At 41.5% G+C, this 15918-nt stretch overlaps 1 protein-coding gene across 1 annotated transcript in view; it reads left to right on the top strand.

The window, feature by feature from the left end:
• LOC138760435 (exportin-5) overlaps positions 1-15918 on the top strand; it is a 175784-nt gene that overhangs the window by 108851 nt on the left and 51015 nt on the right. Inside the window, exons 22-25 of the mRNA XM_069931026.1 lie at positions 11672-11772; positions 13201-13297; positions 13903-14039; positions 15300-15397. Coding sequence (XP_069787127.1) covers positions 11672-11772; positions 13201-13297; positions 13903-14039; positions 15300-15397 — 433 coding nt within the window. The remainder of the gene's footprint in view (positions 1-11671; positions 11773-13200; positions 13298-13902; positions 14040-15299; positions 15398-15918) is intronic.

Below are 15918 nucleotides of genomic sequence, written 5' to 3'. Positions count from 1 at the left end.
AAGTAATCCACCAAAGCTAGTCACATTTGCCTGTGTGGCCAAAATTCTTTTTCTATCCATGTATCTCTCTAAATGGCTTTTAAACTTTTCAATTGCACCTGTCTCAACCACATTACATATAACTACAAATCTCTAGGAAAAGGTGCCTTTCAGACCTTTTTAATCTTTCACCATGCACATTGTATCTATGCCCTCCAGTTTTAGACTTCCCTACCCTGGAAAAGGACTGACCATTTACCCTCACTATAAACCTTATGATTTTATACATTTTTATCAGGTTATCTCTCTGATTTTTACAGTCCAGGGAGAAAAGTCAAAGCCTCTCTTTACAATTTTCACCTACCAGTCTAGGAAGCATTCAAGTGCATCATTTCTGTATCCTTTCCAGCTTAATGACATCTTTCCCAAACCTCTATGACCAGGGTGATCTCACCATTATCTTGTATAATTGTAGCATGATTTCCCAGCTTCTGTGCTCAATGCCTTCATTAATGAAGGTGAATGTACCAAATGTGTCCTTCACTATCCCGTCTGTCTGTATCACCACATTTAAGGAACAGTGTACCTGTTCCCTAAGGTTTGTCTTCTGCCACACTCTCCAGGGCCTTGCTATTTACTGTGCAAATTCTGTCCTGATTTAACTTATCAGTGTTAGATTTCATCTGTGATTCTTCTCTTTCCCGTTTTGTTTAGATTCTGTTGTTAGGTCCGGTAATCCTCTTCACTGTACCACCAGAATTCGTGTCATCTGCAAACTTGGTAGCCATGCCATATATATTCTCATGCGAGTTAAATTTGATGACAAGCAATCGTGGACCCAGCACCATTTCCTAGTCACAGGCTGCCAATCTGATTAATAACATTCCATTACCTCCTACTTTTAGGGTAATTCTGTATTCAGTTGGAACTGCTCACCTTGGATCCCTCATCATCTGACCAACTAGACTATCCCACCGTGCAGGACTTTGTTAAAGTCCTTGCTAAGGTTCAAGTGGACAATGTCTACTGCCCTGCCCACGCCAATCTTCTTGGTTTCCACTTGAAAATACTCAAATTTTTGGGATATGATTTCCCATTCACAAAACCATGCTGGCTGGCTGTCCTTAATAAATCTTTGTCTTTTCAAATGCTGCTACATTGTGTCTCTACAGTAACATTCCCACCATTTATGTTAAACTCACTGACCCTTTGTTTGCTGGCATATCCATGCAGTCCTTAAATAAAGACACTATGTTGGTCACCCTCCAGTCTTCTGGTACCTTTTTATTTGCTAAAGATGAACTAATTATCTCTGCCAGATGCCCTATATTTTCTGTCTTTCCACAGTGTTCTGAAATGTACTAGATCAAGACTGGGATTTGTCTATCTTTATGCACCTTCATTCCTCAATTTGTAACATGCATATGTTCCAAGACCTCACCATTCATTCCTGTTAATTTGTTAGCTTCCGTGACCTCTTACAATATAAAATATTCATTCACCCTTCCCCTGTGGATGACCACTTTGATCTTTATAGGAGACCTATTCGCTTTAATAATGCTTTTGCTCTCATACAGAATTTTTCCAGGATTCTATCATTTAGTTTCCTCTTTTTGCTTTCCTCATGTCCCTCTTAAGTGAACTCTTGCATCTTTTGTTCTTTTCAAAGGATTAACCAGAATACAATTAAATTCTTACCATTGTGGTGGTACGCCATTAGGCAGGCGAACCGGCCCCGCTTGTCACGCACGTGGTGGAGCAGCCAGCCAAAATGGCGCCGTCGGGGGTTTCCTCCCGACCTCAGCACTGGGCTCAGAAGCCCACGCTTGGAAACCCACGTGATGCCCCAGTGACGTCGGGGCCCCCCAGCGCAGTTCTCAGCCAGGTCTGGGCTGGGAGTATAAGACCAGCTAGGCAGCCTGCAATAAATCAGTTTTTTTGCTCCCTGAACTCAACCTGTCTGGTTGTGCGATCCTTCAGTTAGCAGTGTAGCTGCCGCTACAATTGGTGACCCTGACAGGTTCAAACGTGTTTGAACCTAACATGAACGACCCTTCGATCAACACTATAGCCATCATGCTTCCTGACTTCTGGGTTCAGGAGCTGGAGACCTGGTTCAGCCACGCAGAGGCTCAGTTTCACCTCCGTCAGATTTTATTGGATTCGACCAGGTTTTAGCATGTGGTCGCCGCCCTGGACCAGGCCACCGCCAAATGAGTGCTCCACCTTATTCAGCACCCACCCATGGAAGATAAGTACAGGACCATCAAGTGGGTGCTCACTGGCTCCCTCGGCCTCTCCAGGCACCAGCATGCTGCTCTGATGCTGCGCCTCGATGCTTTGGGGGACAGAACTCCAATCGAGTTGAAGGACGAGATGCTTGTGGTCATGGGCAATCACATCAACTGCCCACTCTTCGAGCGCATCTTCCTCGACCATCTACCTGAAGACATCTGGCCGTTACTGTCCCAGGAGAGCTTCGTCGACTCCACGAACGATTCCCGGAGGGCTCAGAAGTCCAACAACTTATGAGTCATGGGCATGACCACGCTATACCTTCCTCTAGCACTGCGGTGGAACACCCGGCCCCTGCAGGGGCCTCAAACACCATAGCCAGAAGCAAATCATCCACTCCAGGCCTCTGCTTCTTCCATCAGCGCTGGAGAGCCAAGGTTTGGAAGTGTCGTCAGCCCTGCCCGTTCCAGGGAAATGAGCAGGCTGGCCGCTGTTAATGGCTGCGGCGGCTGGCCAACAGCCTTCTCTACCTGCGGAATTCAGTCAGCAGCCGACGCTTCCTCATCGACACCAGGGCCCAGATCAGTGTCATCCCGGCCACAGCCATCGAGTCCCGGAACTGGCCTCGAGGACCTCTCCACCATGCAGCCAATTCAACGGAGATCCGAATGTCTGGAGGACCGTCCATTTCCAGATCAGCTAGTGGAAGTTCTCGGGAAGGTTCACCGTTTAGTCCCTTCCAACTGCCATCCTGGGTGTTGACTTCCTCCTGGTCGACATTCGAGGTAGGCGACTGGTAAATGTCCGCCCCTTCCAATCCATTCGCCGCAAAGCCTCCCACACAGAGCAGCCGCAGATGGCCACGGTCAGCATGCCCAAGGACGAGTTTCAGCATATCCTGGACGAGTTCCCATCCACCTCAAAGCCGCAGTTCTCCGCTGCCTCACCACGCCACTGGATATTACCTTACATCCCCACCCAAGGCCCGCCGGTCCACGCCAAGGCACGCTGGCTCCCGCCGGATAAGCTCCAGAAAGTGAAGGAAGAGTTCTCGCATCTGCAGGAGCTGGGGATCATTTGACGCTTGGACAGTCCTTGGGCCTCACCACTCCACCTGTTCCCGAAAGCCTCCGGCGGCTGGCGCCCCTGCGGAGATTATCGACAGCTTAACGACACGACAGTACATGACCATTACCCGATTCCCTCACATACAGGACTTTACGGCCAACCTGCATGGCGCAAGGGTATTCTCCAAGGTCGACCTGGTGTGCGGGTATCACCAAATCCCGGTGCACCCCCGAGGACATACCCGAAACGGCCATCATCACCCCCTTCAGCTTGTTTGAGTTCCTACGCATGCCGTTCAGGCTAAAGAACGCTGCCCAGACCTTCCAGCACCTCATGGACTCAGTGGGCAGGGATTTGAATTTCGTATTCATTTACCTGGATGACATTCTTGTCGCCAGCAGAGACAGGGCACAACATGAGTCTCACCTGCGCACCCTCTTCTCCCGACTGGTCGACTTCGACCTAACGATCAATCCGGCTAAGTGTCAGTTCGGGAAAGAGTCCATACAGTTCCTGGGCCATACCATCATGACCGAAGGAGCCGCACTTGCCGCTACAAAGGTCGCTGCAATCAGGGAGTTCCACGCCCGGACAACCTCAAGGGGCTACAGGAGTTCGCAGGTATGGTCAATTTCTATAACTGCTTCATTCCATGCGCTGCGCGCATCATGCAGCTGCTCTTCGCCCTCATCGCAACCAAAGACAAGACACTCTCCTGGACTCCAGAGACCAGCAGGGCATTCGAAACCACGAAAGATGCCCTTGCGAAGGCTACCCTGCTCGTCCACCCACTCACTGACCTGCATATGGCACTCTCCATCGATGCCTCTCCCACAGCTGTCGGAGCCATCCTGGGGCAGCAGGTGAACGGACAGTGGAAACCACTGGCATCCTTTAGCCGACTTCTTCGCCTGCCAGAGCGCAAGTATAGCGCTTTCGATTGTGAGTTGCTGGGCATGTACCTGGCGGTGCGTCATTTCCGCTATTTCTTGGAGGGGGAGGCCTTTCACCATTTTTACCGACCACAAACCCCTCACTCAGGCGCTCGCTATGGCAAGAGATCCCCGGTCAGCCCGCCAACAGTGTCACCTCTCCTTCGTATCGGAGTTCACTACCAACATTGGGCACAAGGCGGGGAAAGACAACATGGTCGCCGATGCACTCTCACGACCGGCCATTTGCGCGCTGACACCTGGTCTCGACTTCAACCGGGTCGCCTGGGACCAGAAGTCCGACTAGGAGACGCGGGCGTTTAGGACTGCCATCACAGGCCTGTGGTTCCAGGACCTCCCGACTGCTCACGGTGAGGGCACAGTGCTGTGCGATGTCTCCATGGGCACCCCGCGACCAGTGGTTCCCCAGCAGTGGCACAGTCAAGTCTTCTACCATATCCATGACCTTTCCCACCCTTCCATCAGGTCCACGGTCCGTATGGTGGCAGAATGTTTCGTGGGACGGGCTTCAGAAGCAGATGGCGGACTGGGCCAGAACCTGCACCAATTGCCAGATTTCCAAGGTACACAGGCACACCAGAGCACCCGTACAAGATTTCGAACACGTCCGGGAATGGTTCAGCCACATACATGTGGACATCGTCGGACCCATATCCATTTCCCGAGGTAACCGTTGCCTTTTCATAGTTGTAGACCGCACCACTCGTTGGCCCAAGGCGATCCAGATGCCCCCACGGACTCCTGCTCCCAAGCGCTTTTTTGAATGATTGGGTTGCCTGGTTCGGCGACCTGAACTACCTCACCAGTGATCGGGGCACCCAGTTCACCTCTGCGGTGTGGGCACAGCTTGCCAACAGGCTGGGGATCGAGCTACATCACACTACGGCCTATCACCCACAGGCCAGTGAGTTAGTCGAGAGGTTGCACCGCCACCTTAAGTCGGCACTTATGGCCCACCTCACCGGCCCTGACTGGGTGGACGAGCTGCCTTGGGTGTTCCTGGGCATCCGCTCGACACCCAAAGAAGACTTACAGGTGTTATCAGCCAAGCTGGTCTACGGTGCACCGCTAGTCCTACCGGGTGAGTTCGACAACGCACCTCACAACTCCCAGCAGTCACCGCACAGTCTACTTCCCCGCCTCTGGGCCCAGTTGGACTCCTTCACACCCCCACCGCCGCCCAGACATGGCACACGGGCCTCTTCCGTCCACAGTGAGCTGTACTCCACAGAGTACATTTTTATCAGGCTGGGCCTGTCCACAGCACCTCTACAAAGACCGTACAAAGTCGTGCAGCGTTCAGGATCCACGTTCATGCTGGACATCGGTGGTAAGAGGAAACTGTTTACGGTGGACAGGTTGAAGCCAGCCCACCTCGACCCCACCGAACCAGTAGATGTGGCCCAACCCAAGAGGCGAGGCCGGCTGGCATAAAAGGACATTGGCGCCGGTTCTGAGGGGGGGCTGTGTGGCGGTACGCCATTAGGCAGGCGAATCGGCCCTGCTTGTCACGCACGCGGCGGGGCAGCCGGCCAAAATGACGTTGTCGGGGGTTTCCTCCTAACCTCGGCACCATGCTCGGAAGCCCGCGCTTGGGGACCCACATGACGCCCCGGTGACTTCGGGGTCCCCCAGCGCGGTTCTCAGCCAGGTCCAGACTGGGAGTATAAGACCAGCCAGACAGCCTGCAATAAATCTGTTTTTTTTTTTTTTTGCTCACTGAACTCAACCTGTCTGGTTGTGCGATCCTTCAGTTAACAGCGTAGCCGCCGCCACATTATAATGAATTGAGTATTTTCTTTTAAAAAGACTTGCACAAGTCTTGCTGCTGAAACTTTTACTACATTGAAATGAAGTATTTTGAAAATTGAGTGTTCTGGATTATCTGCAAGGCCTTGTGCAGTCTAGAGCCCTTTCTTGGTTTCATTATAAAACAATTGCTGCTTATCTAGTCAATTTAGCAGCCAATTTATTTGGTGCACCCCTTGCATTTTATTTCTTTTCTGTTTAGCAAAACAATTAGAAATCTGGACTTGCAAAATTAAAAAGATTTAACTGGAACCTATTTTGATTATAAACATATTTTACAATCTGAGTTTTTGACATTGAGTTCATGCCATGAGAAAGTGTTTAGTTGTTTTTCTGGTGAATTTGCCGTTTGTATTTTACCCACAATCTAGCTCAGCAGTGGTGAAGCCTGCCTGAACCAGGTTGAAGGGGCTATGAGTGTGTGAATTGAAGTCTTATCAAGAAGATTCATGAGACTTCAATTCCATTGATAAACATTTCTCATTTTATCTTGCTCAGTAATATGAGTATCCAGTTACAGTATATGCAATTTATTTTAAATGACTTCTGAGGGATCAATAAAGAACAAGGGGGAAGCACGGTTGGCTTTACAGTGCCAGCGATCGGGTCTGGTGTTGGAATTCCGCGCTGTCTGTAAGAAGTTTGTCCATTCTCTCCGTGTCTGTGTGGTTTTTCCATGGGGGCTCCGATTTTCCCTCACCGTTCGAAATGTACCGGGGATGTAGGTTAATTGGGTGTAAAATGGGTGGCACAGACTTGTGGACTGTGCTGTAAGTCTAAATTTAAATTTAAAATTTAGACATGGCACTGAATTTAGATGGTGGTAGGTTGGAGGAAGAAAAATACCAGGTGTAAACATACTAAGCTTTCATTTGGAACTTGCTTCTGTTCTAGACTGTTGAACAGCTTTGGATCACCAAAGAGAATTTTGAGAATATTTTCACTTTAATTCAGCTGTTTACTGTTTTGCAGAGTTCGGTTGCCTCTTCCCACTAAATGCCACCAGCTACTTACTAATGGCTACGTTTTCCTGGAGACTGTCAAGTTGCTTCATTGGCATGTGTGTTTGGAAACTGAAATGGGATTTAATAATGGCGATCAAACACAGTTATTTCATGAATATAAAATTAGAGAAAGCTATCCAATTAATAATGGTCTTATCTCAAGTCTGAAGATCTTTCTTTTTATCAGTATTTATGAAATTAATTTTTGAAAGAAATGATCAAATCTGCTTCCACTATTTTTTCTGGGAAATGCATGACAAGTTGGTATGCATTTTAAAATGTGATCTACCTTCTGATTCTTTAATTATTTTAAGATCCTATCTTCCAGTTATTAATTCTCCAGTCGACATAAACACATTTCCCTTCAATTTCTGATTCTTGAATCTGAAATGGATATTAAATCTCAACTTTAATGTTTGTGTTCCAATGAGAGCCACTCCAGTTTCTATAATTCCACTCCATAAATTTTGTTCATGTGAGTTAGGTCTCTCCTTGCATTTAAAAAAAAATCATTCTTTTAAAGTGCATCATCAATATGCATTAAATGTCAGCAAAGACGTGTCGACAAATTTCAACACTCTAACTTAGAGCAGTCTACCTCTGTTCTCAGTTCAGCATTTATAGACTTGTGTCCATGTCATTAATGGATGTTTAAAGTGGAAGTTATCCAATTCCATACTTTAGTCAAACAAACAGCTGTTAATCAATTGTATATTTCATGATTTTACAGATATTGTAGCATCATTCTCAATTAAGAGCATTCTTAATGAATTTGTATTACATGAACTAGTGTTGCCATCTTATCAATTTCTTTTGACATTCCTTGTGCATTATTGCTCTCTCTTACTTTATTGTAGGATTCATCAGGTTTATTGGAATGTACTTTAATAAGTCTGTGATTGTTATTAATTAACCAATTTTGTTTCCCCCCTCTCCCCCCGTCTAGTAGTTTTATTTTGTCCAGCATTCTGATTACTAGAAAATTTTCCCACTGATGATGATGGCCTGATTGGCCTTTTACTGCTTGAGGGTAAATTGTTGACAATATCTTATTTTTGAATGCCATAGCTCTTGTAATTTATTTTTGGTGGCTTGGGTGGGACAGCAAGTGGAAGTAAATTTTAAAATTCCCAAACCTATCTAAACAGGATTAATCCTGTTAATCCTTTCTTGATGTTAGCCAACACACTTCCAGGGATGGTAACTGGATAGTGGCTATAAGTGGTAACTATCAGTGTTGTGTTGTGGGAATACTGAAGTAATTTATCATGCCTCCCTGCCGTTGAACTCTATCTCTTTATTCCTGCTTATGTCATTCCATTCAGTGTGGCTAAACTACAATAAATTACCAGAAAAGAGTTTTTTTATTCTTTACATTGGTTGAAGTCTGAAGAATTGGCTGAACCAAATTTTAATCGAGTTAAATGTGTGCTGAATACTGGATTTAATGTGAGGAACACATTTGAGTAAATAGATGTTGAAGATGTTCTGTATTTTGATAGTAGGTGAAGATTCATCTTTAAGTAGGAACATCTACAGAGAAGAAATGAGATTTGAAGATCAGTGTTTTGGCATAAAGGAGTAACCTTGCATAAGCAGTGCCCTTTTGTCCTTTATATCTGAAGAATTGACCACTCATTTATAGCTTCTAATGTTACCCTGGTGCCAATATTTTTTATGCTTTTTACACTGGCTTGTGTTTACCTCCCTTTCCTTCAAACAGTATTGTCAATTGTACATGTGATACGCTATGAGCCACATGTTGGAAATTGGCACTGTAGGAATTTGGTTGTAATACTTTTAAATGTAAAAATCCATTTTTTATTGTTTGTAACCCCCGCATGCTTAAAATCTGAGTTGTAATGGGATTATATGATTGCATATCTGAACAGTTTAAAATTATGAAAAGAAGTCAAGGGATAGATGTAGTTATTTCATCTTGGAACAGATGGAACAGCTACAGGCTTCCAATACAAGGTCAGAAATGAAATTTAGGTGTATTTTCTTTATCAGGAGTGATAAGAAAGTAACATTTTTTGAAGAATTAGCATGGCTGTTTTGTTGGGGAATCTAGACGAGTAAATGAGAAGGAATGAAAGTGTTTGCTACAAACTTGGAAGAAGCAATGTGGGAGAAGTCTCATGTTCAACATAAATACTGGTGTCCAGGTAAGGCCACCTGGACAGTCACTTTTCTTGTAGATACTGTGAAAGGTAGAAAATTCTACACCCCACTTGAGAAAAAAACCCAACAAATTCATCAATTTTCTTCTTGGAACATCTGCTCTTCATAAATTAGTTCAAATAATTGACATGGTTAATTACAGAGTAATTATCACATTACTGACAGAACCATAGAAACTGTAATCAGTTCTTTTTATCTTGTATTTTCACTGTTGCAAATAATGTATGTTTATCTCTTTTTAGTAATTTTTATAATAATGTTAAAATACTTCATTTGATTTTTTTTATAGTATATTTGAATAGTTTCAAATTTTGCAAAATCTCAAGTTTGGCAAGTGTGTTCCACTTTCAAGTACTGTGTTAGTTCGGCAATACACAAGTTGCATCTTGTTTGCTGAGGTTGTTTATCCTTCATGTTCACTTAAATAACATGCTTTTGAATATTGTATCTGGGATTTAGTATATTCATATTTGGTGAAACTTGTGCAGGTTAGTGTGCTTGGTCTTTCTGTTAATTGTGGTGTATCTGTTGGCTGCATGTTGGGAAAATGTAACCTAAATTTGAAGTTTCATTGATTATTTAATAAAATGGTGCAGTTATTTTTAAATTTGAAGTAAAAGAAATGAAAGGAAGGCGTTGAACTTTTGTGTTAGCTGGAGTGGAGTGTCGAGTTTGAGTTGGAATGCAGAGGAAGTGCAACAATTTTTTTCTGTTCTTTGAAATTGCAAATTGACTAGGTTGTATTTTAATCCAGTGTGTAAAATTTACTAAATCTGAAAATAAAATAGATTTCTACCTCCCAGTAAATGGTTAAAAGTATTCTGATACAATTATTTATTTATTTATTATTTGTGAATTAAATTTAAATGGAGTCTTAAGTATATAAATTTGATTTTTGGATTTGCAGGTAAGTGACACTTTTTGCAACATTATAGTTCACTTTTTTAAAATTACTATTTTTTCTTCTGTGCTACCTTTTACCCATTTTCCCTTCCCATAACATTTTTATTTCCCCTTTTGCTCTTCATCCTTGTTATAAGAACTCATTAAATATTTTCCATGTATGCATAACTTTATGTACTCCCTAAAATTGGGTTTTAATATTTATTTGGAATTGAGAGTTTTTATTTTCCCCGATGTATTTACTAGAATGATGGATGAAAAATTCTTCTGCTAAGATCTAAGATTTGCTGTTTCTGGAGTGTATCTTATTGAAGTCTGGAAATTTTGTTAGCAAATCTCTCCAAAGGGATTTGCTACATTTTCTAGTCTTCCAGGAATATTGCCTTTGTGTTACACTCTGGATACTAACACCTGCAGAAAAACTTTTTTTCTATGAATCAAGCTGTGGGAAGATGAATGTGTCTTTAAAATTAATGTGGACCGGCAAATAAATGATATATCTTTCAAATTGCAGCAGCATTAAGAATATAAATCTAAAGAATTGTTTTTTTTGTGGTGCTAATCTTAGATTTTGCAGAAGGAGGTCAAAGCAGTCACTGACCTTTCCACCTAATCCAGATTTATTTCTAAAGTGGATGGTAAACCAATATGAGATGAGGAAAGTGATTTGGGGAAATAGAATTTTATTTTATCACAGTTGTAATGTTTTGCATGTTCTAGCCAATTATGTGGATCATAATTTTACCTTCTGGGGACATTTTTCGTTAAAAGCTTGATTATATCCCCTCATGTACTTGCAGAAAGCAGAAAAATAATTTGGACATTTAAAATTTTGTTTGATCTGGTGTCCCTGGTGATAAAACACTGTGGAAAATAAGTTTGTGCTGGAAATATATAGCTAATGTAATCTCAGAGAATGATAACTAAACTGGATGAGTTCATGATTTGGGTGGAAAGAGTCATTTGTTAATTCATCTGTACATGTCTAATCAGAATATGAAAAGATGCAATGTGGGTTGTGTTTTTTGTTATAATTAAAATATTGCCTTTGTGATGTTGATTTGAATTGGCATTAACCTATTAGGAATATCATGCCAATTATGTTTCATGCAATTCAAGGATCTAGACTGCATTATTACCATTTTGAATACTCTATCCCATTTTAGTCTTCCAGCAGGATCAATAGAGTTGTTCCCACTTTAAGTAGAAGTGGGGACCATGAAAAAATTGTTGTAGAAATCATCCATTTCATCAGTTGACCATCACTTGCCCTCATCAGATGCTTGGCTTTTGCAGAAAAGCTCTGCAATACAAGTCCAAAATGTGACGAGGTTTGGGGCTTAATTTTTGGGACAAAATACCTTATTTGTGGAAGAAAACTGTTTGACTTGCCTATCTGCATTGATTTGTAGATAGGATGTATTAAATCTGTTTCACCAAGGTGTGCACATCCCTTTTATAATGCTGTTTAAACCACAAAGGTTTTTTTAAATGCAAATTGAAATTTATTAGTGCTATTATGTTTTTTGTTTGCAGGACACATAACAATCTTTGGCTGCCAGAAATGTTGGCACAACTCAGTCCACACTTCATGAAAGCCCATGACATGCTGGAAGTGGAGAAAAATGCTATCCTTGGTATATACATGTATATATGCATATGTGGAAATGAAAAAGTAAAACTACTATTCATTTTAAATAATACCTCAGTTTTGGATGATTACCTTGTCTATAAGGTTCTACAACATGGAACCAGGGTCATTAGCCCGTGTAATCTGACCTTCCAGACCAGCTTACCATATAAAACCTCTACAAAAGCCTTGCTGGTGTCCATGTAGACCATATCAACTATCCTGCCCTCATCAAATCACTTGAAAATGCGATCAAGTTCATGAAACAAGATTTCCCATGGATAAAACCATGGTGACTGTTCTTGACCAGTCCTCACCTTTCCAAATTGAATAAATCCTATCTCTCTGAATGTCCTCCAGTAACTTGCTCATGATTGACAAACTCATGGGCCTGTAATTCCCTGTCTTATCATTTGAGTTTAAAAAAAATAAAGTCACAGTATTAGTCACTGTCAAGTCTTCTGGCACCTCCCTCATCCTTAACAATGATGCAAATATCTCTTCCATGGTTCTTCCAATTTCTTCCTTAGTTTCCTATAATGTTTTAGGATACACTTAACTAGGCCCTTCATGTGTTTTATAACCTTCAGCAGCTCTGTAATGTGCTAAGATATGTCTATTTACTTCAGAATTCCTGAACCACCATGTTTTTCTCCATGGTAAATACAGATGAGAAATACTCATTAAGGTATCACCCATCTCCTATGGTTCCACACATAGATGACCTTGTGGATTTTTAAGGGATCCTATTTCCCTAGTTTTTTTTTTCCTTTAATATTCTTGTAAATTCGATTTGGATGTAGTTGAACATTGTCTACCAGAGATGTATCATAGCCCCTTATTATTGTCCTTGTGTTTCTCCTGAGTGAACACCCATAACTTCTGTACTAAAAGGATTTGCTTGATTTCAGCTGTCTACAACTGATTTGTACATCTTGAGCAGATCTCTGTTCATTCAGAGTTCGTTCATCTTGTCAGCCTTCCCATTAACTCTAACTTGAACATGGCTTTCTTGAACTTACCCTCTCTCTCTTTTAAAGGCCTTTCATTTACCAGATACCACTTTACCTGCCAATAACCTCTCAATCAATCATTGCAAGATCTTGTTTACTGTAATCAGAATTTGCCTTTCCCTACCATTTTAATATGTGGACAAGTCCCATCTTTTTCTGTACTCATTTAAAAATGAATGAGTTATGGTAATTGGTCACCAAGTAATTTTGTAGAATGTGAATAATTAAAACAGCTGACATCAGAGCATTAATGTCAGTGAATTTTGAAATAAGTCTTGCAATGGAGGCAAAAGAAATCCTAATCTTTGTGCTAGATTTCATTGCATTTCGACTAAATTATAACCATTTTCAATTTGCTCTTTTAGATTATATAACTTGGAGATTGTAGAATCAGTTTCTGATTGATTGTGTCACTTGTGCAGGTATTCCACAGCCACTGCTTGATCATGCTGATGCTCCTGTGTACAAATCTGTGTTGGAACGAATGCAAGGATTCTTCTGTACTCTGTATGACAATTGGTAGGAAGAAATGTTGTATTTTATTTTTAATATGTACTTGATTTGAAAATTAAAGCTCTAATCTTGTCCTTTTGGTCTGGTAACAGTTAAGACTGATATTGCTCTTGTCCACCATTCCATACAAGGCCATAAATTGAACTTGTGTTCTGGTTTACCTTTTTATGCTGTGGACTGGGAAATCAAGTCTTTTAAGGGGAAAAGACTTGTGCTGTGATTTCTCACCAAACACAAGGACTTCTGTTTGTTCTGTCGTGCATTAGTTTTACGTCAGAATCCCTTTAGTATCTTGCATCAAGTATGTACGTGCTTGATGGATGAAAGGTGGATGGGTTATTTACCTGTGGAGGACAGCACAGGTCAATAGCCTGTAACTTTGAGTTGTTCCTTTTATGAGGACCTCTGATGCAGGCCAGCTAGTGCAAAAGTCACAAACCTGAATCGAGCCATGTGCCACAATTGCCCTTATCCGTGGAACTCCATTTTCCATATGTTAACCCATTTTGATCTATGAAATTTTAATCTGTTGTAGTTTCTGTTTGTATTGTTTATTTGTGTTCATTGATAGTAAACAAAAACACATATATTCTTACTTTATTCTTGAACAGTTTTCATATCCTCGGGAACGCTGGACCAAGTATGCTTCAAGATTTTTTCAACATAAGTCATTTTGCAGAATCTGTAATAAACTCTGCTTTTGTGAATCTGGAGAACATTCCTGATTATAGGCTCCGTCCAGTGCTCCATATCCTTTTTGCCTTTGTTTTTACAAACTTGGGCAGGTAACTTTCTGTTGGGTTAAATTATTTCTTTTTCTTTGGCTTGGCTTCGCGGACGAAGATTTATGGAGGGGGTAAAAGTCCACGTCAGCTGCAGGCTCGTTTGTGGCTGACAAGTCCGATGCGGGACAGGCAGACAGGTTGCAGCGGCTGCAGGGGAAAATTGGTTGGTTGGGGTTGGGTGTTGGGTTTTTCCTCCTTTGCCTTTTGTCAGTGAGGTTAAATTATTACTGAAATTGGAAAACACATATGCTTTAGTGTAAACTCTGGTTTTAGGTGCTTTTACACAGCCACTGAACTGCAGAAAATTACTGCTCCAGTGGCAGTGTAAAAATATTGGGCGGAATTTTTTATGCAAATTCAATCCCATGATTTTTAAACTCGTACCCCTACACATTTTTACGGAGCGGCTGCAGTGTAAATTGACTGCAGCCACTCCATAAGAAACAGGCTTAATTAAAATGACATTTCCCCTCTGACAAACTCCGCAACACAGGAAGGCTGTGTAAAAGTGCCCTAAAAGAGCTCTTATGTAAATGACCACATCGGGACACACCGGAGGTAAGTATGCTCATTTTTTTGGGAATATTTCTGAAGTTTCTGTGTAAAAATGCCATTTGCCAATCAAAAAAATTGTTCTGTAAATTTAAAATAAAAACAAAATGCTGCACATACTCGGCAGGTCAGGCTGCATCTGCTGGAAGAGAAATAGTAAATGTTTCAGAATATTCCTGAAATGTCAACTTTGTTTTATTTTTATTTTGGATCTTTAAATTGCCCATTTAAATTTATAATGCAAAAGTACATAACATTTATGATTGTTGATAATAATTTTACAAATTGCCTGATGTTTTAATTGGCAATATATTAATAATCCAGTATTTTCTTAATGATGAAAGCCCGTCCGTTTTTAAAATATCATAAAAGTACATGTAGGAATTTGACTGCTGCCTTTTCGTATGATGCCATTTGATTAGGTGTGACATGACATGAGATAGTTAATTCAGGTGAAGATGAGATGCAAGATATTAGCATGTATGGTGTTGTGAGAGTACAACTAGATTTTCCCAGCAAGATCTCATGCGTCAACTATTAACAATCGTATGCATTTAACAGTATTGAATGAGAGAAGGCTAAAATATTGCTGCGTTATTTGTCCATTTGTTATGCAATATCAGGGTGAAAATGCAAATTAAATAAAAGGTAATTACTTAACTTGTGCATACGTGTCTTTGTGAAGCCTTTGGTCCAGTCTTGCCCACCTGAACATTATGAAGCTGTGCTGTGCCCAATTCTTGGACCACTGTTCTCCTATTTACTGCAGGTAATTATATTTAAAAGAGAGAGGTCTGGTGGGTAATTGTTTTGCTGTTGTGAAATTATACCATGCTAAACTTAACTCTAAACTTAACAGGGTATGGGTTTCCCTTTTGTGTCTTCTCGAAATTTGATTACTCCAAAATATTTTGTGGGTATTTTTTCCTTGATAGTAATGAGGGAACATTAAGACAGATGTACTGATCATTTCCATGCAGTACACTGGCAAATGGCAGAGCACAAGTTGATGCTTTCTGGAATAGCATTCCTGAACAAGTCATGTGGTAGTTCCTAATCTTACTGAGTTAGTGGTGAGTGGTTCAATATATTGTATCAAGCCTCTAAACTTTGAGAGCTAATGGCTGGAATACAAGGAGCAACTAACTGCATGCATTTGAATGCAGTTGTTGACATTCTCTGAAAGGTACATGAAGGTAACTGTTTGGTTTTTATTAATTCATATTAATATTTCAATTTTTCAAATCATTTTGATTTTTAAATACATTTCCAATTTATAAATATTTTGAT

The sequence above is a fragment of the Narcine bancroftii genome, chromosome 4, assembly GCF_036971445.1.
Source record: "Narcine bancroftii isolate sNarBan1 chromosome 4, sNarBan1.hap1, whole genome shotgun sequence".
In the NCBI taxonomy this organism is placed as follows: domain Eukaryota; kingdom Metazoa; phylum Chordata; class Chondrichthyes; order Torpediniformes; family Narcinidae; genus Narcine; species Narcine bancroftii.
The sequence above is the reverse complement of the archived record's forward strand: the minus strand, read 5'-3'. Positions and strand labels throughout refer to the sequence as shown.